Source organism: Scylla paramamosain, chromosome 19, assembly GCF_035594125.1.
Source record: "Scylla paramamosain isolate STU-SP2022 chromosome 19, ASM3559412v1, whole genome shotgun sequence".
Classification (NCBI taxonomy): Eukaryota; Metazoa; Arthropoda; class Malacostraca; order Decapoda; family Portunidae; genus Scylla; species Scylla paramamosain.
This window is the reverse complement of record NC_087169.1, coordinates 21,919,224-21,943,641: the sequence shown is the minus strand read 5'-3', so window position 1 is coordinate 21,943,641 and position 24,418 is coordinate 21,919,224. Positions and strand designations below refer to the sequence as shown.

Genomic DNA, 24,418 nt, shown 5'->3' with positions numbered 1-24,418 from the left:
CTCTCTCTCTCTCTCTCTCTCTCTCTCTCTCTCTCTCTCTCTCTCTCTCTCTCTCTCTCTCTCTCCACGACTATTTTCAAAGGCCACAGAGATGAATAACCACTTTTCAAGGCTGTTTCCCCTTTTACTAGTATCGAAATCTCGTTAATCTGTCCTAGAACCGCAAAGAAAAACATCCCTGAAAACCCGTGTCACTTCAACTAGACCCTTTGAAAAGTAGCGGAGGTGTGACGCGGCTAACTCAGAATATTACCAAAGCTGCAGCAGTCCCTATGTTCTATTCCTGATCCCCTGCCTCGCCAGCACACACAAACGACCACCAGAGGACAACGTGACCAGCAGTTTAGGGCGTCTGACTCTCCACCGGCGTAAGGAGAGGAGCGGCAGCCTACCGGAGAAGCGAGCTAACTTCAGAAGGAATGGAGATGCTGCGGGGGAGGTTGCAGAAGTGCGAGGCGCAGCTAATGTGGACAAGGCTAATTTCGTGCCCTTCCAGCGGGTTTTGCATCGACGAAGGAAGACGTCACTGCCACAAGCCTCGCCTCTACCTGAGCCACGCCGCTACAGGTGAGGACAGTGGTAGTAGTAGTAGTAGTAGTAGTAGTAGTAGTAGTAGTAGTAGTAGTAGTAGTAGTAGGGAAAGACAGGAAGGAAGAGATGGATAAATTTTAGCGTATTTCGGATGTGTGTGTGTGTGTGTGTGTGTGTGTGTGTGTGTGTGTGTGTGTGTGTGTGTGTGTGTGTGTGTGTGTGTGTGTGTGTGTGTGTGTGTGTGTGTGTGTACCTACCCCTCTCACCCCACGACCAAACCTGACCTCATCTCACCTCCCGTCACCTAATCTAACATCACCTCCCCTTCCCTGACCTCACCAAACCTTCTCCCCCAATAAACTTCACCTCACCAGACCTTCCCCAACTAATCTGGCCACCAACACACAGGGACCGCCTCAACTGGGAACACCAGAGGCCAAACGCGCTGCACACTGACTCTCACTACAGCAAGCACGAGGAGGCTAGACGCAGAAGGCAACGCAGACCCCAGAAGAACGACTCTCACTTAAACAACCTCTTCGGGAACCACCGCGCGGAGGAGGAACATAACGGAGAAGTGGAAGGTGGAGGAGGTGGAGAAGGTGGAGGTGTGGAGTCCCCTAGTGGATTAGGAACAGGGCATTCTGATGGAGGTTCTGATGCGGCCTCTATTGCCTCGTCTATTAAACTCCCGCAGATCCATGGCTCTCCTCCCGCAGCTCCAGAGAGTGCAAGATCAGGAAGGACTTCTGCGTTGGCTACTGCGTCCTCCTCCGCCCGAACCAGCAGACTTGAACCTCTTGATTCCTAGCCTCCGTCACTGCCTCCGTCACCGCCTCCGTCACCGCCTCCGTCAAGTTGTGATTCTGAGCTTTCTCCAGTTCCGCCGTACTAATACTGTGATTATTTCTAGTTCCCCTCCGTCAGCGCCTTCTTCGGAGTGTGGTTCTCTAGTTTCTTCTTCGTCATCGCCTCCGTCAAGCTGTGGTTCTGTGGTTTCTTATGCATTATCGCCAAAAAACTTATTCTTTTTAGTTTCACCTCCGTCAGCGTCTTCTGGATAGTTTTTCTTTAGTTTCTCCTCCTTCATCGCCCTCGTCAGGTTTTAGTTTTTATTTTTTCCCTCAATTCTTCATTCTTCCCCACCCCCCTCAAATTATGATTCAGTACTTCTCCGGCAACACCTCCTTCAGAAAATCACTCAACTTGCTCCATCGCCAACACCTCCAGTAACTCTCCTTCGCTCCTCCTTCGTCAGCGCCTCCGTCAGACAAATCCTCTCCTCTCCTCTACACTTCTTACATCCATCAGGCTCCCACCGCACCACAGACCCTCCCTGTGAAGGTCAACGCCCCAGCACGCCTCCTGAAGGGCCGACAGGGGCTACACTTCCCCTCTGAGCCCTAGACACGGAATCTCAAGGTCTCCTATCAGTATCACGCCGGTGTCTCGTATAATTTATTACAAAGATACGTATCTCATAATTGCTCTAGCGAAGGGGGTGAAGGAGGGGTGAAGGAGGTGGAAGAGGCTAAGCAAGTGAAGGAGAACAGGTGGAGACTTAGGAGGGGGCGGTGGAAAAACTGAGGGGTGGAGGAGGTCAGGAGGAGATGAAGGATACAGGAGGTGAAGGGAACTAAGAAAGGGAGCGAAGGAGGCTAAGGAAGGAGTGAAGGATGCCAAGGAAGGATTGAAGGAGGCTACGGAAGGGGAAGGAGGAGGGATAGAAGGAAAGGAAGATATATAAGTATTCGCTAACCCCCTCCTGATCCCACCGGCAGCTTTATCATCGTCTCTTATCGCCGTGTGGGTCCCAAGGGCGTGATACAACACCCCGCACCGCCCACTCGCTCACCCCCGTCAATACTCCCCCACTCCCCCCCTTCCCGCACCTCAGGGAATAGGGAAGGAGAAGGATGAGAAGGGGAGTTAAGAAAAGAAGAAATGGATACGTATACGGTTCAGAATTAAAAAAGTTTCGCTGTTTTATTATCATTTTTTTTTCTATTCATTTGTATATTTATTTTAGCACTTTTTTTTTCTCTCTCTCTCTCTCTCTTCAGCCGATCTATATCAATTCAATTCCTGTGCCAGGCGTCCCACACTCGTCACCTCAGCAAACTCCCGAGCGGCGACCCCAGCAAAACATTTAAGCTCGTATTTTGAAACACCGGCCTCTCTATTCCCACTATCCTCACTACGACTATTTTCAGAGGCCACAGAGATGACCAGCCGGGTTCTCAAGAGTGTTTCTCCTGTTCATAACATAGGAAACTTGTTAATTTGTCACTAAAACGGCAAAAACACCCTTAAAAATCCGTGTAATTTCACCATCACTGTTTTCAAAGGCCATAAAAAATTATTAACCAGGTTCTCAAGAGCGTTTCTCCTATTAATAACATAGGAAACTTGTTAATCTGTCACTAGAAGGGCAAAAACACAATTAAAAACCCGTGTCACTTCAACTAGAGCCTTTTGAAAGTAGTGGAGATGCGATGTACGTGTTTCAAAATATAGTTTCAGAATCTGTCATCACGATCACCAGTCGGCTTCTCAAGGGTGCTTATTTACATTAAAAATACGCAATTCCTATTAAACTATTACCACAATCATAAAAAAAAAAAAAAAACACCTTGAGGCTTCTGATACCTTCCACTATAACCTGGAAATGTTTAGAAGATTCGGTTCGTTTATTGTCACTCGTACTTCTAATCTTCTGAAGAACATCGCCAACATTCATGTATTGATAATATTGCAACTCACCTCCAAATGTTCTTATATACGTCAGTTATTGTGTATGAGATGAATATATTACTACTTCACATTTGTTGTCTCTCTCTCTCTCTCTCTCTCTCTCTCTCTCTCTCTCTCTCTCTCTCTCTCTCTCTCTCTCTCTCTCTCTCTCTCTCTCTCTCTGGCCGCGTGAATAGCAGCCATTAAAACGTACACACGTGGACATCTTTTACACACACACACACACACACACACACACACACACACACACACACACACACGAGGTCATTGCCATCACGAGGTAAAAAAAGAAATGACTCAACAAAACACAAACACGAGAAACTTTACAGGCTGACGGAGTAGCAGAAGGAGAAACAGCGGAAAACAAAGACAGACCATCACTTACTTGACACCCTCCGTCTGGAAGGGCATAAGGGGCGTCCAGCAGCCTCGAGTCCAACCCAAAGAGATCAATGTAATCAGCTGGTACTTTCTTCGCAGCAGCCTCCACAGCCTGCAGAGGGTCAAGATGAGGTAAGGTTACAGGGTGGCATGTAGGTGGGTAGGTGGAGGGAGTTGGAGAGAGTTGGAGAGAGAGAGAGAGGGGACGGGGGAGGGAGGTAAAGAGGGGACGGGAGATGGGAGGAGACACGGGGGAGGGAGGTAGAGAGAGGACAGGGAAGGGGTGGGCGAGTCTGAGGGAGGGAGGGAGGATGAGAAGGAAGAAAAGATGAACGGAATGGATAAATGAATAAGTTAATGAATGAGAGAAAAGAAAGGCAGAAGTGAATAAAGGAAAAGAAAGGCAGAAATGAATAGAGGGAAAACAAAAACGAATGGAATGAAAGAAAGAAAAAAGAAAGAAAGACAGAACAGACTGACTAACATGTCGACAAATCAAATTAAGAAAAAAAAAATAGGAGAAACGAAGAAAAAATCAAAACAAAATAAGATACGCACAAACTCTATTTATTGATTACCACACGCAAGCCTTGCTAAACACACACACACACACACATCCCATACACGTTATTTACTTATTCATTCCTCTTCTGAATAACTTCGTCTCCCGTGCCCTCCCTTTACTCTTAAACCCGGTCCCCTTTATCGACCTCCTCCCTGGCTGTCAATATACGCAAAAAACTGACTGACTGACTGACTGACTGACTGACTGACTGACGGACTGACTGACCAACCAATTTCTCTTCGCTTCCTCTATCTGTCTATCTTCCTATTCTCTATTTATTCATTCATCAATCTTTTCTTCTTTCTATCCTATCTTTAAACTATCTCTGTCCCTCGCTTCATTTATTTATTTATCTATCTATCTATCAATTCATTCATCTAACTCCCGTCCTCTCTCTCTCTCTCTCTCTCTCTCTCTCTCTCTCTCTCTCTCTCTCTCTCTCTCTCTCTCTCAGCCCCGTTGCTAAATGGCGATCGACTAAACTATGCACAGGAAACAAAGAAACACAGTGCATATATTCGTGTTAAATTGTTCCTGTTGGTTTAAATATGCTGAACAAAAACGCGAGAACACACACACACACACACACACACGACCTCTTAGTGTGTGTGTGTGTGTGTGTGTGGGTCGATGCGCTGTAGTACTTCTAAACACACACACACACACACACACACACACACACATTTAAGACATGAATTAGTTTGACGTGATCGAAAGCAGTTATCATGAGAGAGAGAGAGAGAGAGAGAGAGAGAGAGAGAGAGAGAGAGAGAGAGAGAGAGAGAGAGAGAGAGAGAGAGGAGAGAGAGAGAGAGAGAGAGAGAGAGAGAGAGAGAGAGAGAGAGAGAGAGAGAGAGAGAGAGAGAGAGCATGCATTCAGATAACAAATCCACGAAAAAAATAAAGAAAATGCAAAAACAAACACCGTATCTATAACTACCGAGAGAGAGAGAGAGAGAGAGAGAGAGAGAGAGAGAGAGAGAGAGAGAGAGAGAGAGAGAGAGAGAGAGAGAGAGAGAGAGAGAGAACCACAAACCCCAAAAAATCGACCCCAAGCCCCAGTGAGTGTTGAGGTAAACAGAAGCTGGGTTCACTAATACTTGTAATCAACAAACCTAATGATAGAGTCCCACAGTGCTCAGCTCCAAGGCCAAGGAGGAGGAGGAGGGAGGAGGGAGGAGGAGGAGGAGGAGGAGGAGGAGGAGGAGGAGGAGGAGGAGGAGGAGGAGGAAAGATTGGTACATATAATTTAAGTGAGGAAAGAAGGGTTAGAGAGAGAGAGAGAGAGAGAGAGAGAGAGAGAGAGAGAGAGAGAGAGAGAGAGATGAGAGAGAGAGGAGAGAGAGAGAGAGAGGGAGAGAGAGAGAGAGAGAGAGAGAGAGAGAGAGAGAGAGAGAGAGAGAGAGAGAGAGAGTTAAAAATAGCCTGTTTTAATCCCACTTACTCTCTCCCATCACAGCAGGGAAGGTTGGGAGAGACAATGCAATAAAAATAACTTCAATCCCTTGGTCACTTATGTCACTCTGGTTCTGGGCACTTCACATAAACTTAATACTCATGAAGAAAACACGTAACATCATCTAAATACATCGAGAAGTGTTTTTTAATATATGAATAGTTTTTTTCACTCATCTTTAGTTGGCGGCATGAAGATGGACTGTAGGATAATGGAATATGCATCTCCAGTTTCCTCTACAGTGGCCTAAATATCCAAGTTCACCAGTTAGAGAGACATCCTTGAAATATTATGCAACGCGGCCTGTGACACCCATTGCATAAACATAAACACAATAACTCATACAAGACATATCCATAAACACAAGGCCGTAGGAGCAGGGCAAGGAACACTCACCGTCAGGACAAACTGAGGCAAGGGCTGCACCTCCACTTCAGGATGCAGAGGCCTCAGTGCTGCCACCAACTTCCTGTGCTCGCTAATCTGGAAGGTCCATAATTTTTTGTTGTAATCTGTGATGAAGAGAAGACAAGAGATTAGTGTTCTAATATTAGTGCTTTGAAGATTGATAAGTGAGTGGATTGTGGTGAAAAAATATCTTTATCTCTGTAATATTTCAATGGTTAGGTTAGGTTAAGTTAGGTTAGGTTAGGTTAAGTTAGAAGTTCATGAAGCTTAGTGCAGTGTAGATCTGACAAGTGAGAGTATAGCAGTGGTGAGAAAACACAGGTTGACGCACCATAGCTCCTGGAAGTCATAGTTTTGAAGACCTGGATGGTGGCGGCGTGGTACATGGTGGTGCTGGCACGGAAGGTGTTGATGGAGGATAACACGAAGCTGACGGTGACATGTGTGGTGAATTTCGATGCTGCGGGGAAAGAAAGAATTTTCAGCAACATGTATATATCAGTGGATCTCTTGACTGTCTCTGTATCTCCTAATCTTCCTTATCCTTAAAATAAAATACTTCCAAATGATAATACTGTTTTTTATCTCAATATACTGTTTTTTTATATTTTTATATCATTATCCTTGAAGTGACACACTTTTAAACAACACCAACTGGACTTCCAACCTTCATCCACTGCTACAAAAAACAGGACACTAAACTACAGCTTGACTTTCCCTTCTTACCAACTGGATTTACATTCTTGGCATCACTGGTACTGGAAGACGGTTTACTGGTGGGCTGAGTGATGCCTTTCGGAGCAGTGAACACTTGCGGAACATTGCTGCCTTGCTCTCTGGCCCTTCTGAGAGCCTCCTGTCTCTCCTGTGCTTTCCTCTTGTTCTCCTCTATCTTCTTCAGTACACCAGGAGGAAGAGTGGAGGTGGATTTTGGCACTTCAATTCTTGGGTTCTTGGCAGGCGGCCCAGACACTCCCAAGTCACCAGGGTGTGTGGTAGGCTGTGTCTTTGAACTTCCTAATGTTGAGTGATTGCCTCCTGACAAGCTGGATGAAGTGTAAAATTTTGTGGCTCCTACACCTCCTTGTGGGACCGCTGAAGTGGATGAGGTCCTAGATGTGGGGTTAGGAGGGGATGGAATGAAGTTTAGTGATGTTGCTGTGGATTTTGGAGGTCCTGGAGTGCATGGTGGGGTCCCAGAGGTTCCCAGGGCTGCCAGTTTCTGTTTCCTGATCTCCAGTGCCTTCAGCCGGTTCTGCTCAGCTCTCTGCCGCTGACTCTCGCTGAACTGATTCATGGTGCCCCACCACACGTGTCTACCTGTTGGGTGCAAGCGGTGAGGTGAGGGAAATGGGTGTTAATAGTTCCATACTCATTAATGTTATATGTTTTTGCTATTGTATAGCTGAAATATAATACATTTGACTTCATGTAACCGTGAATACAGTACAGCCTACAAATATATAATAGTGGTAGCTAGAATAGTCTAAGTAGTTGTCTGAATAGTGTACGTGGCTGTTAAAATAATGTGGGTACCGGAAGTAACTACTACTACTAATACTACTACTACTGATGCTGCTGCTGCTACTACTACTACTGCTACTACTACTACTACTACTATGTGCGCGTTGGAATGTAGGTGACTTAGTAATGCACGTGGCAGTTGTATAATATTTCAACCTACAACAAACATACAAATCTAAACATCAAAAAAAATCCTGTCATGACAAAACAAGCCGTAAAAATTATATAAAAAAAAACTAATTTTTCATGACCTTCACTCCCACTCACTTCTCGCCTCCTAAAGCACACCAGCCCTTATTAAGGACGTAATTACTCGCAGGTAGACCATTGACAGCTTTACACAGAGTGGAGTGCGTGTACATGTGGAGGGAGTGGGCATGGGAAGAATTATCTGGTGAAATACACGACACAGCTGATCCTTCCTCCCGCCATACTAAGGTTTGTTTTGGTCACGTGACCCTCTCCCTCCCTCCTCCCCCCACTCTCTCTCTCTCTCTCTCTCTCTCTCTCTCTCTCTCTCAAGATATCTTATAGATGAATAAATAAAACTGATAAATAAATAAATAAATAAATAAGGAGATATATAGTTAAGTAAATAATCGTAAAAAATAAATAAATAAACCCCTTCCCACATTCACTAAACAGCATGCCTTTCTATTTAGCCTGCCACTTCTTGCTTTGACTATCAGGATGATTGAAAAGATGACTGGAGAGGAAAAGTCACGAAATTTCGCCTTGGATCACCCATACGTTGGCTGGAAGGAGATATTGGAACAAACGAATTCCAGCGCTAAGACATCACGTGCTTTCCAAGGAGAGGAAGACCCAAGATCAGATGGAAAGATTGCATACGAGATGACATGAGAGGGAAAGGAGCAGGGGCAGGTGACAGGAAACTGGAAGCGGTTCATCAAAAACAGTGACCCCGTATGGAGATGGGCTAATATGAAGAGAGAACATGCTTTCCAAATTACATGTGTCCCTTGTTTGAATTCAGAGCCCTTGATCCAGGGATGCTTGACAATCTCACGTCTTATGAGCTGGTCTACGGCAGGTGTGGTCTTTCTTAGGCGTTCAGAAACCGGGATACGAGGTGAAATATGATCTGGCTGAGCAGGTGCTGTCTTGAGAAGCTCCACAATCCCCGTTTTAATTCTCCTCGGACTGCTGTGAAGGCGCTTTCACCTTTATATCAGTGACAAGCTATAGCATGATGCCTAAGAGATTTGTCTGAGTATGGTAATCACCCAAAAGTGATGATAAGGCCATGAATGCAGCAGTTTGTTAACAAGGGGACTTTATGATGCTTATGTGCCTTACGTGCATGCGGACGTTTTCTTGTATTTCAATACTCATGCTGATGTCAAATTAATTGTCACTACAGGTTAACCACATTAAAGCGAGTAATTGTCATCCTGATCCCTTATAGACGTGACGGCGTCTACAAAGACCAACCACAACTACTCATTCAATTGCACTTTCTCGTTTAGCACTCGACAAAATAAGTCACATAGTACATATATGGCAAATTATAAAAGTACAAAACTGTCACACACTTCAGATACACACAGACAATAAGTAGACCGTAAAAAATAATGATGTGCTGTAAAAATTAAGGCAAACTTTTGATGAGGAACATTAACTACTATTATCATAAATTTTGATGCATCTTGAGTGGGAAATACTCATTTGTCCTACTAATACTATGTGTCTTGAATTACTCTACCATTCCTTCACAAATAAATAGTTTTCTTTCTTACTATCCTTCCTGAAACAATAGCAACAAATCTCTTCTTGCCAGACATCAAATCTTGTACTATCAAACACCAGTATACACCAAGAGCCTCCTTTATCTTGTATTTCCTGGTATTTCTCGCTAGGCAGCCTTCACAAGTTGCTCACCTCAGGAAGCCAGTGCTGCCTGCACCCTGAGAATGAACCCTAGGCCAGCAAAGACACTCAGTAGGGTCACGATGAAGCCCACCGCCTCAAAGATAAAGTGAGGGGCAAATATCTTCCACAGCATGAGGTGTCTGCACAGGACAAATGCTGCTAGTGACGTGCAGAACACCTGGGAAGGAAGCACTGCATGGTTAACTGGCTCCTCCTGACTCATCTATTCTCAGTCATAAGCTGAAGTATTAGTGTTTGTTGTCTGCTCACAGAACACTCTTCCCACCATGGGCTAACAAGGATAGGAGTGTGAATGTGTGGTGCCTTGCCTGGACCACCCTGTGTGTGACTGCCAGCCTGGTATGTATATAAATACATTAGTATTCATGTACTGGTTCAAGGCTGAGTGAGTGAGCTTACCTTGGCTGCCTGAAGGAAGATGTATGAGAGAGCTGTGGACATCAGGGACTCCCTCAGCACATCAGGTTCCTCCACCAGCAGGAATTCTCCCCAGCTTATCTCGTCACCTTCCAGACTGTTGGTGCAACACACATTAGTAAGTGAACACAATGAGAAGTTAGCACAGATGATGAAAGCAAGATGTGACAATGAAGATTTGCTCACCGGCTGCCTTGAAGACTTGGAAAGACAACACTGAGGGCGAAAGGCACCACCACCACCAGCGGGAGAGCCAAGCCAAGCAGGAGGTAGGAATAGGAGTTGAGGCCCACCAGGAGTGCTGGGGCCCAGTTCCCAACACTCTGTGCTCCCTCCACCCCCATAAAGGCAGCAGACCAGCGGAGGGCTGGGAAGGTCAGCTGATGGCCTGTCAAGTAGAAGCCGTGAATGCTGAGAGTGAACCATAGGCACGCTGCCAGCCACCCAGGCCTTGCCAGCTCCTCTGTAGAAGGCAGGCAGTCATGAGTCATCCCAGTGATTGGTAAGCCAACACAACTTTATTGCACATAGATAAATTTAAGGAAATTATCAGATTCACAACAACAGATTAGACAGACATAAAAAAATGGACTTACTTCTATTACAACAAGCAATCTAAAAGTAAAGACAACTATGTTATATAGAGATGAAGGTATTAACCACAAGATGTATGTTTCCTCAGGGATAAATAAGCTAAAACTGAACCTGGAGCAGAACAAATACTTACTCAGGTTATGGCATGTTTTCAACTTCCACAGTGCTTGCAGCAGGAGTGAAGCAGCAGCCACCAGCAACAGCAGCAGGACAGCCCCACTCAGCCCATCCCCAGCCACCAGCACCACCACCAGCACCACCACCACCATGGGGGCTGACAGGCCTATGGCCTATACACAATGGGGATAGTGGGACCCTTGCTGTTCTGCGTCCTGTACTTTTCCATCAAACTCTTGTACAGGTGTGGTATCAAGGTGCTGGGGTTGTCTGACACCGGCGGCTGACTCTTCCTGCCGGGGGCGGGAGGCAGCTCGTATGTGAGGAGTTGCACACAGGCCAGCACGGCCACGTGGACCGCGGTGGCAGCGTATATCACCCGTGGGGGAATGATGTGCCCCCACAAGTCAAAATATATTGAACAAGTCACCCCTTTACAAAATCCCTACACTTCTATATGACGTAAATTTCTTCACTTTCCCTGACACTCTTACAAAGGATATACGTCAATTTAAATGTACGATAATTCTGGTCATCTTTATTTGATTATTCCATTGTGGTGAATCAGACGTGTTTGTGGAAAACAACAAGAATGAACAGCAATAACAAGATAAAGAAAAAAAAAAACCTAACAGTAACAAAGAAAATATGAAAATTAAACAAAATGCGAAGAAAAGAAATTGTAGCTAATATAAATAAGGATGAGCAGTGTACAATAACATGCATATCTCCACATATTCAACCATACATACTTGTATACACCATCTATCTATGCATTTCTGTATATTTCCTTCATCTGTTTCATATTCCCTTTCTTTATTAACTCTCTCTTTAGTCTATCATAACATCAACAAATGGTAACAGTAGCCACTCTGTCTCTCCCAGCTAAGATGGAGGTATTGGAAATGTATTGGGCCAGTGCTGGATGTCCTGGGAATCAAACACTGGCAGGATACTTGCAAAACCCACCTCAAGCATTGGGCTGTAATAAATCCCCTGTCCGTCCTGCTCCCAGAGACAGTCATGGGCTTGTATCAGACTTGCAGACCAATGTCTGCATGCCATTATAATTCCAATGGCGAGATATTGGCACACAACCATCTATTTTTCATTATGGAATTCAAATTTCAAGACAACTTTGGTCCTCCTCACTTCTTCCAGTGTCCACAGCTGCTCCCGTATTGGATGCATCTCTTGCTTTCAAGTGTTAATTATGGCTTTCCATTAATTCCTCACAGAGATACCATGAATATATTACTCAAAACAATGTTTAATTATACACATAAATCTATATATACATATAAGCTTTCCTTGATAACTACTGCATAATAACTGAATCTCAATATAATCTATCCTCAAACATTTGTGGTATGACATTATAAAAAAAAGCAAGATTTGTCTCCAATGAATAATGTTTTAAGAAAAAATAAATAAATACAAATCACATATGCATATTAAAACACACTTCACAGTTCAGTAGTACCTGTATCGGTGGTCTGCCACCCTGTGTGACTCACCAAGAGATCAACCAATTAATAAGGTCATCATTGCATCAAAGTAAAACTAATTGAAAATTTAATTTAGTTCCTGGGCTCTTGTACTTCATAATCATGTCATACTGATTTGACTAGCAGCCTCAAAATCAAATTAACTCGTACTGCACTATGTGAAATTAATACTGCATCAGTAATTATATTCTTGGTGTAATATAAATCAAATTACACAGTTATTTGGTACACAAGAGGGAACATGTACCTGATAGCTGTGAAAGAGTAGCAAAGAAGTATCACCGTGGTCGGTAATTAACGAAAGATGTACTAGTGAGAAAACTCCAAACTGCTATAAGCCTGATGGATGAAAATGCTGCAAAAGTGTGTGTGTGTGTGTGTGTGTGTGTGTGTGTGTTTGCAAGTGTTTTCACCTGAGGATTAACACTTTTCTATGCTGTCAAAATAGTTCACCAGTTTTCTGTTTATTTTTTTGCCATGCATTTCTTATACCAGCTTTAAGTTTTACCACAAAGAGGCCTAAAGAAAGAGAAAACTGAGTGTCCAGGTGAGTGTCCAGATGAGTGTCTTGGCTGCACTTCTACCAGGTTAGAGCCACCAGTAGCAAATAACAGTGAAAAGATGAAATGAGACCACATTAGTACCTAAAGGAAGAATACAGGAGTGTCTTTGTGTCTGGGCTACACAACACATCACAACCTGTACTGATGGGCAGGGGCGGGTGAGGTGGGGCTGTTGTGGGCTGCCTGGAAGACGGTGCCAGTGAGGGGACACACGCTGGGGTTTGGCGCGCAGGAGGGATGAGCCATCACGCCGTTAGGGTAGATGGTGAAGGAGCAGCTGGTGAATCCTCGGTTGCACACACAGCACACCCTGAGGGGACGCAGGAGTTGGTGATGGGAGTGTAAGCAAGAGACTCAGACTAAGCATAGCAATAAAAAAACAAAACAGAGACAAATTCAGGCCAAGCATAGTAAAAAAAAAAAAAAAAAAAAAGGGCAACTTTACAGTACTCCATTTTATGCTTTACTCCTCCCACACCACTAAGCAAACTAACCATTTACTCCCAATGCAACATGAAACAAGCAAAACTGACATGATCGAAGGAGCGTCCGCTGGCTTACCGATTGGCAGCGAGAGGAATGGGGCCCATGTCCTTTGAGAGTTTGTACAGCACGAATTTCTGCTGGAGATTCTCACTGCGTAGAAGGGTTTGCTGGATCCTCTTAATGCGACTCTGCAGGGAAAAGGTGAGGCATGAATTCAGTCTTGATAGCGTTATCTCTCTTCATAATCTCTCTATTCTGTGTGCCAGGTAGATAGGAAGAAAACAGCATAAGAAATAGGAGGGGAAAGGCCACTTAAGATAAATCACAAATACAATACCATATGAGTCTCTCTCCCTCTCTTGTGTCTGTCTATACCTGATGGAAATTCTCTGTCTCTCTCTTTCTCTCTCTTGTGTGGAGTCTCTACCTGGTGGAGGGAGTTCCTGAGGGCAGCACGGAGGTAGTGGTGGATGATAGCGAGGGACCAGGTGGGGGGCAGCAGGGCCAGCACAGAAGATACGTCCAGCTCCTCGGCATGTACAGACAGCAGCTCTATTGCTGGCACCAACTCTATGTCGTCCTCACTGCAGCTGTTTGGTTAGGTTAGGTTAGGTAAGGAGTGATACATTCTGATCTAGAAGTGAATGAGAGTTTTTTTCTGTAAGGAGGAAAGTTAGGTTAGACTAAGAGCTGTAAGTTAATGTAGGTTAGGTTAGGTTAGGTTAGGTTAGGTTAGGTAAGGAGTGATACATTCTGATCTAGAAGTGAATGAGAGTTTTTTTCTGTAAGGAGGAAAGTTAGGTTAGACTGAGAGCTGTAAGTTAATGTAGGTTAGGTTATGAATTGTAATGTAAGGCTGGTGCAAGTGATCATTTTTTGGTAAGGGAGGAAAGCTAGGTTATAAGTTGTAAGATAAGTTCATTTAAGATTTTTTTTTGTTTTTTTGTAAGGGGAAAAGTGATCTTCCCATCTTTCCCATTTACTCTCCTTTTTTTCCCTGCATCTTGTCATATCCTTCCATTTATTACTTCCTCCTCCTCTCAGTCTGTTCTTGCTTTCCATTTCCTCTTATATTTCCCTGGATCTTGTCATAACCTTCCATTTATCACTTTCTCCTTTTCCTCTCAGTCTCCTTCCTTTCTGTAAACACTCAACCACTCAGTCACTCCACTCTTACCCAGGAGGAGGACGGAGGTATATCTTTAACAGCTTGAGAAATATGTTTGACTTGGCACTGCTGCTGGTCGCCACTCTGCTCTGGGCAATACAGTACTGCTCTGCCGCACTGAAGTCCTTCAGCTGGTGCACCAACATAGACAGTGCCTTCTCATGTTCCCCCAGCTGAAGCACAGAAGATACAGCTTTGTTAGTTGATCCACAGATGCCCAAGGTGAGGACTCAGACAGCTACAGCAAATAAGTGTCTAAAATAGATGTCTACACTCATATGAAGGGGCCTAAACAAAAACACTAATATCAAGACTGAAAAGACATCCATAACCACATCAGGGCCCTAAAATAACAGTCATACCAAACCTTGAAACAAACACCCACCCTGCCAAACACCGCTGCTGTCTCCACATGTAGGTTGGTTCCCTGGAGGCGTGCCAGGACCGGGTGGGCCTGGTAGTGGCTGGAAGAGTTGAGGAGGTCCTGCAGCTTGGCTCTCGTCTCGTTCAGCTGGTCTCTCTGGGCGGCGTCTCCAGCATCCATCAGCCTCACCGCCTCATCCACGTAATGAAGGACCAGCTCAGTGTGGTATTTCTCGTCCTGCAGGGTAAATGTGTTTATTAGTGTCTTAGTCTTCATATTGTGTAAGAAATCACTGTCAATTGTGGGAAAGTTGTTGGATTTTGGTTCATTCACACTCTTAGGAATAGTCTCATGATTATCTGGTCTTGCTGTCTCACCTGCAGTTTCTTTGTGTCAATGAGGTGGTGGAGGAAGCCAAGCCGTGCTTCTGGGTACCTCTGGAGGGTGTGCAGCACGCGGGAGGGGTCCAGGGCGGCCTGTGTCTCGGTGAACACACGCACACCCTCGCTGGAGTCTCGGTCCAGCACAAAGTCTGCATAACGCCACACCACGTTGGTGTCCGTGGCACTGAGGACCGGAGAATGTGGCAGTAAGTAGGTGTCTCCCCTTACTGTGTTTATTTCTTAAGTTTGTAATATTGTGGTGAGGATCAGAGAGTGTGTTCATATGCAGGTGTCTCTCAGCATTGTGTTTATTTTCTAAGATTGTAATATTTTGTGCTGAGGACCAAAGGGTGTGATGGTGCATGGTTTACTTTCCCATACTGTGTTTAATTTCTAAGCACATAAAGTTTGAAGCTGCTTATCTCTTCTCACACTTTAATTTTAAGCTTGTAATGTTCTGCACTGAAGACTGAAAGAAAGACCGTGACAGTAAATGGCTTTCTCTTCAATTGATACGGTTTTTAAGACAGTGACATTTTAAGTTGTGTATTTCATCTCATACTTTAAAGTTAGAAGCTGTTGACCTCATCTCACACTATTTCTCACATCTCACACCCGGGGCAGAGGACCACACTGGAAAGATGACAATGGAAATGGAAGTACAAGAAGAGAGAGGAAGACCAAAAGAGGTGTACTGACTGACAGCATGAAGGAGGAGGCAGGACAGAGCAAGACAGACAAAGCAGAAACATACAAGAGAACCACACAGGGAAGGTTCATCCAAATTAGCAACCCTGTATAGAAAAAAAAAAAAAAAAAAAAAAAAAAAATTAAATAAATAAATAGATAAAAAAGAGTAGACGAGGATATAAGACAGAAAGGGACAGACAAAGCAGAAACATACAACATAGCCACACAGAGAAGACTTATTCAAATCAGTGACCCTGTACAGAAGTGGGACAGGCTGAGGAGATCCATCAACTCACAGAACAAGGCAGTCCACCAGATCCTTGACGCCCTGGAAGTGTTTGTCTGTCACCTCCTCCCTCACAAGCTTGGTCAGCACCTCCAGGGACTTCTCAAGGTTACCCAATACTCTGCAAGCCAAGGCGTATTATTATTATTATCATTATTTTTATGCAAGGGGAACAAAAACTGGTGGGAAAACCCTAATTTTGCCAGATCCTAAAGGTGAGTTAGAGAGCAAGTTCAAAATTAGCTAGAGAAGTATTTTGAAGCCTCACTTTATATAGCCATCCCACACTCTATATACTTGTCCCACAAACTCACTGTATCCTCTTCAGTCTTCCATGTCTAATCTGTCAGTCTTGGTAAGGAAATGTATTAACTTACTAGCTTAGGAGTCTCAGAAACACAATATTAGTAGGTTTGATAATAGAACTTTTTAATGCCAGTGGGTATTTTTAATGCTTTTATGTTGCCTTAGACCAGAGCCTCTCACAAAAAATAAATAGAATTCATACATATATACATACATACATACACAAAAGCTGTCTCCCTCATGAATAAATCAATAAAACAAGTATTAGAGTAGTGGTCTTGCCTGTGCAGCTTAGCCAGGGCGGAGAACTGTTTGTGGTCGGTCAGCCACTGCGTGCACTCCGGCAGGTTGCACGCTATGTCGCTGTGGTCCAGGAAGAGCAGCAAGTCTGATGAGTCACCCTCTGCTTGCAGCTTGATGATTGCTGTGTCCACCTCCTGCAGTCACAGCAAACATAATGGAGCAATGATAGTTGAGTGGTGTGAATGAGCATGAGTGTGAAAGTTGTGTGCCTTGTCTTGGTTGCCTTGATATATCTATGTATGCATGAGAAAAATAAAACTAGATCCATGACTGAGATGTCCCAGGAAGCAACATGATTAGCTTGTTATTTACTCTCAGGGAAGTAAAAGAGAAGTCAAGATTATCAGGATCCCAAGGACTTGATGCTAACCCTCCTCTCCTGTCACGTACCATCCTGTGAGTGAGGTGTCCCTGGAAGCGGAGGTGCAGCAGGAAGGAGAGCAGGAACGTCTTGGCTGCCTTGATCCTTGCCTGGTCCCCCTGCATGGCCTGGCTGATGTCTGCCAGATGGTGCATTGGTGGCTGTACACGGGTGAACTCAACAGCAGCCGGAAGTAACCCTGGAAATAAGCTGATCACCTGTGGGAGAGAGTACAGAGCTATAATAATAATAATAGTTTATTTGATAACTAGAGATAACTTAACCTGACAAATCAACTCTGTGGCCTTTGAAAAAACAGCCTTAATGGTGGAACAGTCAAAATACAAACCCTGGATACTACAAGATAACCACACACTCACCCTGCACACCACTGCACAACAGACACACACACTCACCTCCCTCACGTCCACCGCACCCTTCAAGAAGTACTCCTGTGCCTGGTCAAACACCCCGTGGGCCAGCTTGATGAAGCCAGCGCGCTGCAGCAGAGTCCGGCACAGCTGCTGGTACTGCTCCTGACTCATGCCCACCGCCCCGCTGTGCTCTGCTAACTCCACAGCCTCCTCCACCCTCTCGCTGTCCATCAGGGCCTGGAATGCACAGGAGTAAGTTTATAGATGTGACTAGGAATAAGTGTTGTGAATTGGAGTATTGAATGAGCAAGTGGTGGTTTTTTCAAGCCCTTTAGAGCCTAGAATATATAGAAAGCTTAGATAATGAATGTCCGAGTGATAATCTTGTACAGTTCCTCGGAGCCTAGAATACAAGGATGGAAGATCTTATGTGAATACCAATAACAGTGCCATAAGTCTGAGTACTGAATGCAGTCCCTCAAGGCCCCTCGTCTCACCTCCACCTGCATGGTCCAGGGCTGGGGCATGAGGCAGGACACGCAGGAGTTTGCTGCCACGTACAGCTGCCCGTCAAAGTTCCCCACCAGCTCTCCGCCTGAGAAGTTGATGGTCTGCTTGTGCTGCTGGTCTATCAAGCTGCCGGGAGGGTAAACAAATGGTCATGGCATGGGGTCATCTGTAAACTGACCTTTCTTTTTTGGGTTGGCTTCTTCACTGTTTTTTTATTTATTTATTTATTATTCCTTTTACTTGTCTATCTATATACCAGGATGGCAATCATACACACAAACACCACACACTCTTATCAAAACAATACCTGTAGAATTGTTTCGTTTTGATGTGATTCTTTGGGTGTCAATATGAGTGCAAATTTATCCTATGAATTTCCCTTTAATGACCCCCAACCCCTTTTTGTGTGTGTGTGTGTGTGTGTGTGTGTGTGTGTGTGTGTGTGTGTGTGTGTGTGTGTGTGTGTGTGTGTGTGTGTGTGTGTGTGTGTGTGTGTGTGTGTGTGAAGATGTCAACATCCAACTCCCCCTGCCCACCCACCCACCCAGCTTGCCTCACCTGTACACTCTGATGAACTGGCTGGTGACAGTGATGATGTAAGGGTGGTAGTAGGACAGAGCAGTGATGCCCTCCGACCACTGGATGGGTGGGCGCTCTGAGATGCCTGCTGCCGTCACAAACATGCCAAGGTTACCAGGGCCAGCCAAGAGAAACTCCTCCTGCGGGGAATATTACAAGATTTTGAGGAAGAAAAAGAGAACTAGAAGAGAATAGTAAAACAAGCCAGCAAACTAACAAACCAAGACACTAAAACCCTCACCTTATCTATCTTCCTGACTTGGGCACCTAACCTAACCTGACCCTTACCTTAGCTATCCTCTTGACGTGGGGGTAAGTAGTCGCCATGTCATAGGGAAACAAGTCCTGGCGCGTTGCTGCCTCTACGTTGAACACACAGTATTGCCCCTGGCCGGCCACACACACGTAGTTTCCATCCATGGCTATATTGACTGGCTCATGGGTGGAGAGTTCCCGCAGGAAGGAGACGCGGTCCTCATGCAGGGAGCAGAACTGAATGCACCTCCTCTTCCCCACACACAGCTGGGGTATTCAGAAGGTTATGTGTTTGCTGCAGGGTAATTAAGTGGTGGTATACAGAGCTGTGGAGGATTAGAAAGCATTAGGGAGCAGAGCTGTATGCACCTCCTCCTCCTCCACACACACCTGGGATATCAGTAATGTCACACAGGTTTTCTGAGGACAAATAAAGCAGTGTTATGCAGTACCATAAAGCCTAGGTTTGAAATAGCTACAGCAGATACTCCTATACTTTCAAATCTACCTCTTTACCAAAAACGTAACACAAAAGACACAAAAACAAAACTTCAGTGGGTTTTCTCATAGGCTTTTGTTACCCAAAGCCAGAGACCTCTCCAACATAGAAAAAAAGAAGAAAAGATAAGAGAAATATCACTGCAGATTCCCCCAACAAGCAAGGTCACACCCACCTGCACAGTGAAGGGGTCCAGAGTGTTTGGGTTCTCATTGACGCAAAACACTGTCACGTTCTTAATCTTTGGTCCCGAGCCGATAGTGTTAAGCATGTCAGAGTCCAGGAGGTAGAGGTTCCCATCACTCAGGGCCATCAGGCGACAGAGTGCTGAGGCCGTCTTCAGCTGCGTCACTGCCTTTTTCTGTTTGGGGTAAGACTAGTGTTAGGTTAGGTTGTCTAGGTTGTTAACTCGTCTGTTTTTTCCCTTTTTATGCAAGGCAGGTGCTGGCCAACGAGGCACTAGTCCCTAAAGAAAACATGAAAGGTTAGCAGCCAAATTAGAGAAGTGTAAGTGTTTATGGTGAGGAGTCTTGAAGGTGGTAATAAGAGATGGCAAAGGAGAGAAAGCCCTGTCAAATTCACCAGTAAACTCAAGAGCAAAATTCTGATAAGCATACTCACTGTTCCCAGGTTTTTCTGACTCATCCTGTTGGTGGAGTAGATGATCTTCCCAGTGGATTCGCTGGTCCGCTCCTCCACCAGGTAGTGAACCACCATGCTGCACCAACAAGCAGGAAAATGATGATAAGGTGAGACGATGAAAGCTGTTGTGATGGTGAGCTAAGAGGATAAAAAAAACTATTGGGATGATGAAAACTGTTGTGATGGTGGACTTAAAGGGTGAAAACTGTTATGATGGTGAACATAAAGGGTAAAAACTTTTGTGATGGTGAACTCAGAGGGTGAAAACTGTTATGATGGTGAACTTAAAAGGTAAAAACTGTTGTGATGGTGAACTGCAGAATTTGTTTCATTAAGGTTCTGTTTTGAAAAATTTGATAGGGCATATGTATTGTCTTTAAAAGTGAGATGAATACAACCACAATGGAAACAAATAAATAAAAGTTAAAATAAACATATAATAATACTAAACAAATCAAATAAATAAAAAACATCATAAGTAAATCACACAATGCATAGGTAAATAAATAAATCAAGATAAATATATGCATGTAAACAGAGTAGAATATATACTGCTGTTTACCTTTCATCTGAGCCTAGGTACAGGTCACTGCCACTTGCCTCCAGACACTCAATCTGAAGGGGAGGAGAAAAGTGCTGTTTTGGTCACCACGGCAACACTGAAGAATGACTCTGATCAATATTACGTAACACAGAATTAGCCACTAAATCCTGACCACCCTGTACCTTGATAAATAAGCAATGATGGTGGATATTAGCTAACACAGGTGACAGTAAACATTTTGACCACCCTGTATCTCAGAAAGCAACAATTGTGACACCTCAGAAGCAAGAAACTTAGATTATATATTGTTATAGTCAATCTGAAGGATGGATAATGACATAACCTAATCTAAATGTACTGCAGCCTTTGTAACACCCGCGCTGTGCCATGGTGTCTTGTAGTGTTAGAAATGGTCAGGGCTGTCATAATTTATCTTTTCCATAATTCTCTCACATAAAAATTATGGAAAAAAAAATCGGGTATTTTGATAACTATGAAATGAGAATGGGTGTTTATATCAATTAATTATCACAGTAACTAAACCAACAAATACTACAACATAAACTGAAACTAAAACACTAAAAAAAAAACCTACAAAACTGAACACCAAATGCACTCCTGGAAATATTTAAAAGCAGAATCATTTTCTCACCTTTAAATCAACTCTGCCTAACACAGACACTAAATCAAAAGCCTTTAGTGCCATTATTAGGTGCTAGTGTCCGTGTAATAACAGTTTAGTGCCAATCGTCTCCCTTTTCCTCGTAAAGGGTGAATACAGGGCGCTGGTGTTGGCCGCAAGCTTCCCCCCATACGGTAACTTTGTTTATGTTCCGCCCACCCCTCCCCCTCCCCAACGTCAGGAAGGCAGCGGCACCGTTCCAGATCAAGAAAGTTTAAGACGAGAGAAACGTGAAGCGTTTCTCACTATTTCAGTTTCATGTTGATTATCCGTCGTTGTCTCATACTTGATTATAAGGTCAATAAATAGAACACCATTGGGCTTAAGGAAATTTATTTCTATACATAGCTCATTATGAAACAAAATATGAAAAAAAAATCTGGTTAAATCTTTTTATGTTGAGTAACAATGTCATTTTATTTCCTTAACAAGTGAAGTGATAAACTGCCTCGCTTAGGCTATACATGGATTATGATCTAAATGTAAGAAAATTAAATTCTCAGGAGTAAACTCTAAACATCACATCAACCAACACGTACATTGACTATACTCGTTCATGGAGCACATTCTGGTGCTCTATTATCACTCGTTATAGTACTCGCTTATTTGCTCCATTTCCCAACATAAAACATTCCATAGCAATGGAACATTAATAATTTGTCAATAAAACTCCATTCAGTCAATGGAATTTGATATATTAGTTCATTTTTGGCTTAATTGCTCTTGTTGAAAATTGCTCCCGGGATTCCTGGTATTTTTTTTTTTTTTTCGAGAGCGATTTGGCAACACACACACACACACACTGCATAAGCATATGTACAACGAAAGACAAGGCAACACACACACACACACACACACACACACACACACACACACACACACACACACACACACACACACACACACACACACACACACACACACACACACACACACACTGCATAAGCATCTGTACAACGAAAGGCAAGGCAACACACACACACACACACATACACACACTGCATAAGCATCTGTACAACGAAAGATAAGGCAACACACACACACACACACACACACACACACACACACACACACACACACACACACACACACACACACACCTTGAAATACCTTGAAAAAAAACTGAATATTTACTGGGAGGGACTGGAGGGGAGTTAGGGAAGGTACCACTCTGATAACGTCACGGCTGGGGGGGGCTTGTGACGTCACGGCTGGGGGTTGATGACGTCACAGCGGCCGTTATTTACGTACGTACGTATTTCATTTTGAAAATGACCCCTCTGAAAAACGCAGCTAGACAGGAATGCTTTATAAATTCAGACTTGCCACACATTTTAACCAGTGCCACAAATAACAACACATTTCAAAACGCAGTAGTATTAAAGATATTTAAAAAGAAGTATCTGGAAACTGTTCGAACCTTCACCCCATTTAAAATTGTTCAAATGTCCACCCATTCTGGCTTAAACATAACGGAAAACACTTTAAAAAATCTGAACTATTTTCTAAAACCATTTAAAGTGAGCTACAAGCACAAATAAAAAATCTACCGAAAAAAAATTCAATATTATTGGAAGTTGAACACGAATAAAAACAAGTGTACGGTGCACGCATTTCACTGAGCGGGACAGCAACACACTTAAAAAAACATCAACTATTTTTTAAAACCAATAAGAACCTAGTACAGGCTGAAATAAAAAATCTAGTTTTGGGTCCGTAAAAAATACGCCGAAAACGGCCCTCTTATTTACACAAAAACAACGCCAAAATCACCACTTTTCACGCAACACACGCGCTCAAATAACTTAAAAAACAACGAAATATTTTTACAAACCATAAAATCTTAGCTACAAGCCGAAATGAAATACTTAGGAAATACATAAAAATAATATTGGAACCGGAGGGGGCTGGGGAGCCTTATCCAAGATGGCGGTTGGGGGGGGCCAGTGGAGGGGACGACCAACCCTTCTCACTCATTTAAACCCTCACCAAACTTAAACTAAGTAATGGCAGGTATATCTAACGAGCGGATATTAAAGCTTGGTCATGTGGCTCCGCTTTGCGACAGTATTGGTTTAAAACACTTACAGATAAGATAAATAATGGCTGATAAATAGAGACGACCCAGGTTGTTTACATTTTCATTAAGTTAAATTTTACGGTTTTTAGCAACGAGACGAGGCTGACACAGGGATATATTGTGCTGGAGGTTAGGTGAGATGCGTTAAAATGAATTAAAACCGTGGATTGTTCAGTTATTCATTAAAAACTTACGTTAAGTTACCTAAATTTATTCATTAAAAAGTTGTTGTTACCGAAATTTATTCTAACACTTCCTGACCTTACCTTCCCTGTGGTGGTGATGTTGGTTGTGCTTGTGATCTACCTTCCTGCCTCCTCGTCACTATGGCTGGCTGTCTAGCACCTTCTCACAGCCAAACTTTTCTTTATTTTGCTTGTTTTCACCCACTGCTGCCTTCGGGTGTCCACTGCTAGAGCCCACGCCTTCCTCATTACCAACTAAAGAAGGTTTAACTCATGGGCAAGCCTTGGCAGCCACTGTGTAGGGGTAGTTACACACACACACACACAAAAAACACACACACAAATTCTGTCAGGCTGGGAGTTGAAACAGACACATGATAACACCACCCATGGACGTGACACACTGACTGTTTAACTTGCCAGGCCAGGCAGCAGCTTGATCTTGATCTTGATGGTAGAGGTGGCACAGGATCACTCCTGAGCCAGGCCTTTGGATCGGCAACTCCTGTAGAAGGGGAAAAAAAAAAAAAGAGAAACCAACAGCATCCTCTATCCTAATTATTCATACACCTGGCACGCCACATTCTCTCCAAAAACTCTTTCACCGCCTCAATCATCCTTTCATTCGCCTCTCATGACATCAAGAGTGCTATGTCCCTCTAATGAAGAGAGTGCCGGGGCTGCTGACGACGTGCCGGATGTATATATAGAAGAACAACACCAGTAATCTCCTACATAGTAAGTAAACAACTTAAAGAAGTGTCCTGTAGTTTTTCTCCAATTATTAATTATATGTATTTAGGAAAGTGTTTTGTTTGTTAAGGGCATTGCTGTTTTTTTCATTACACACAAACACACCTCTCTCTCTCTCTCTCTCTCTCTCTCTCTCTCTCTCTCTCTCTCTCTCTCTCTCTCTCTCTCTCTCTCTCTCTCTCTGTATATATATATATATATATATATATATATATATATATATATATATATATATA

The 24,418-nt window shown here is 43.7% G+C and overlaps 3 protein-coding genes across 4 annotated transcripts in view; 1 reads left to right on the top strand and 2 right to left on the bottom strand.

Moving 5' to 3' along the window:
• Positions 1-1,938, top strand: part of LOC135110008 (uncharacterized) — a 7,456-nt gene extending 5,518 nt beyond the window's left edge. The window contains exons 3-7 of the mRNA XM_064021999.1: positions 304-567; positions 940-1,139; positions 1,229-1,284; positions 1,445-1,523; positions 1,790-1,938. Of these exons, the coding sequence (XP_063878069.1) occupies positions 304-567; positions 940-1,139; positions 1,229-1,284; positions 1,445-1,523; positions 1,790-1,938 (748 nt within the window). The remainder of the gene's footprint in view (positions 1-303; positions 568-939; positions 1,140-1,228; positions 1,285-1,444; positions 1,524-1,789) is intronic.
• The window catches only part of LOC135109912 (SWI/SNF-related matrix-associated actin-dependent regulator of chromatin subfamily A-like protein 1), a 25,917-nt gene extending 17,835 nt beyond the window's left edge, over positions 1-8,082 (bottom strand). The window contains 6 exon segments of the mRNA XM_064021797.1: positions 3,671-3,699; positions 3,701-3,778; positions 6,084-6,199; positions 6,427-6,555; positions 6,822-7,415; positions 7,871-8,082. Coding sequence (XP_063877867.1) covers positions 3,671-3,699; positions 3,701-3,778; positions 6,084-6,199; positions 6,427-6,555; positions 6,822-7,392 — 923 coding nt within the window. The 5' untranslated portion in view covers positions 7,393-7,415; positions 7,871-8,082.
• Positions 8,083-11,184: 3,102 nt separating this feature from the next.
• Positions 11,185-23,817, bottom strand: LOC135109911 (transforming growth factor-beta receptor-associated protein 1-like). Of its 2 annotated transcripts, none has more exons than XM_064021796.1 (17): positions 23,511-23,817; positions 20,501-20,553; positions 19,918-20,014; positions 19,472-19,657; positions 18,831-19,064; positions 18,522-18,682; positions 17,951-18,089; positions 17,496-17,690; positions 17,109-17,297; positions 16,698-16,852; positions 16,120-16,230; positions 15,128-15,317; positions 14,772-14,987; positions 14,396-14,559; positions 13,646-13,808; positions 13,294-13,406; positions 11,185-13,042 (listed from the first exon to the last, which is right to left on the bottom strand). In XM_064021796.1, the coding sequence occupies exons 3-17, from the start codon at positions 20,011-20,013 to the stop codon at positions 12,862-12,864; spliced, it is 2,493 nt and encodes an 830-aa protein (XP_063877866.1). In that variant the 5' UTR covers position 20,014; positions 20,501-20,553; positions 23,511-23,817; the 3' UTR covers positions 11,185-12,861. The 2 variants fall into 2 exon arrangements, with proteins under 2 accessions (XP_063877866.1, XP_063877864.1); XM_064021794.1 differs by lacking the exon at positions 23,511-23,817 and adding an exon at positions 21,135-21,313.
• Positions 23,818-24,418: the final 601 nt, after the last annotated feature.

What these genes read in the sequence shown, in the direction of transcription:
- LOC135109911 (XM_064021794.1), bottom strand. Translation starts at nt 21,188, where the DNA reads ATGGCACTAAAGGCTTTTGATTTAGTGTCTGTGTTAGGCAGAGTTGAT. An exon ending in ACGTCAAGAGGATAGCTAAG is followed by an intron (nt 18,683 to 18,830) that starts GTAAGGGTCAGG and finishes TATTCCCCGCAG; the next exon opens with GAGGAGTTTCTCTTGGCTGG. An exon ending in ATTCCTCTCGCTGCCAATCG is followed by an intron (nt 13,043 to 13,293) that starts GTAAGCCAGCGG and finishes GCGTCCCCTCAG; the next exon opens with GGTGTGCTGTGTGTGCAACC.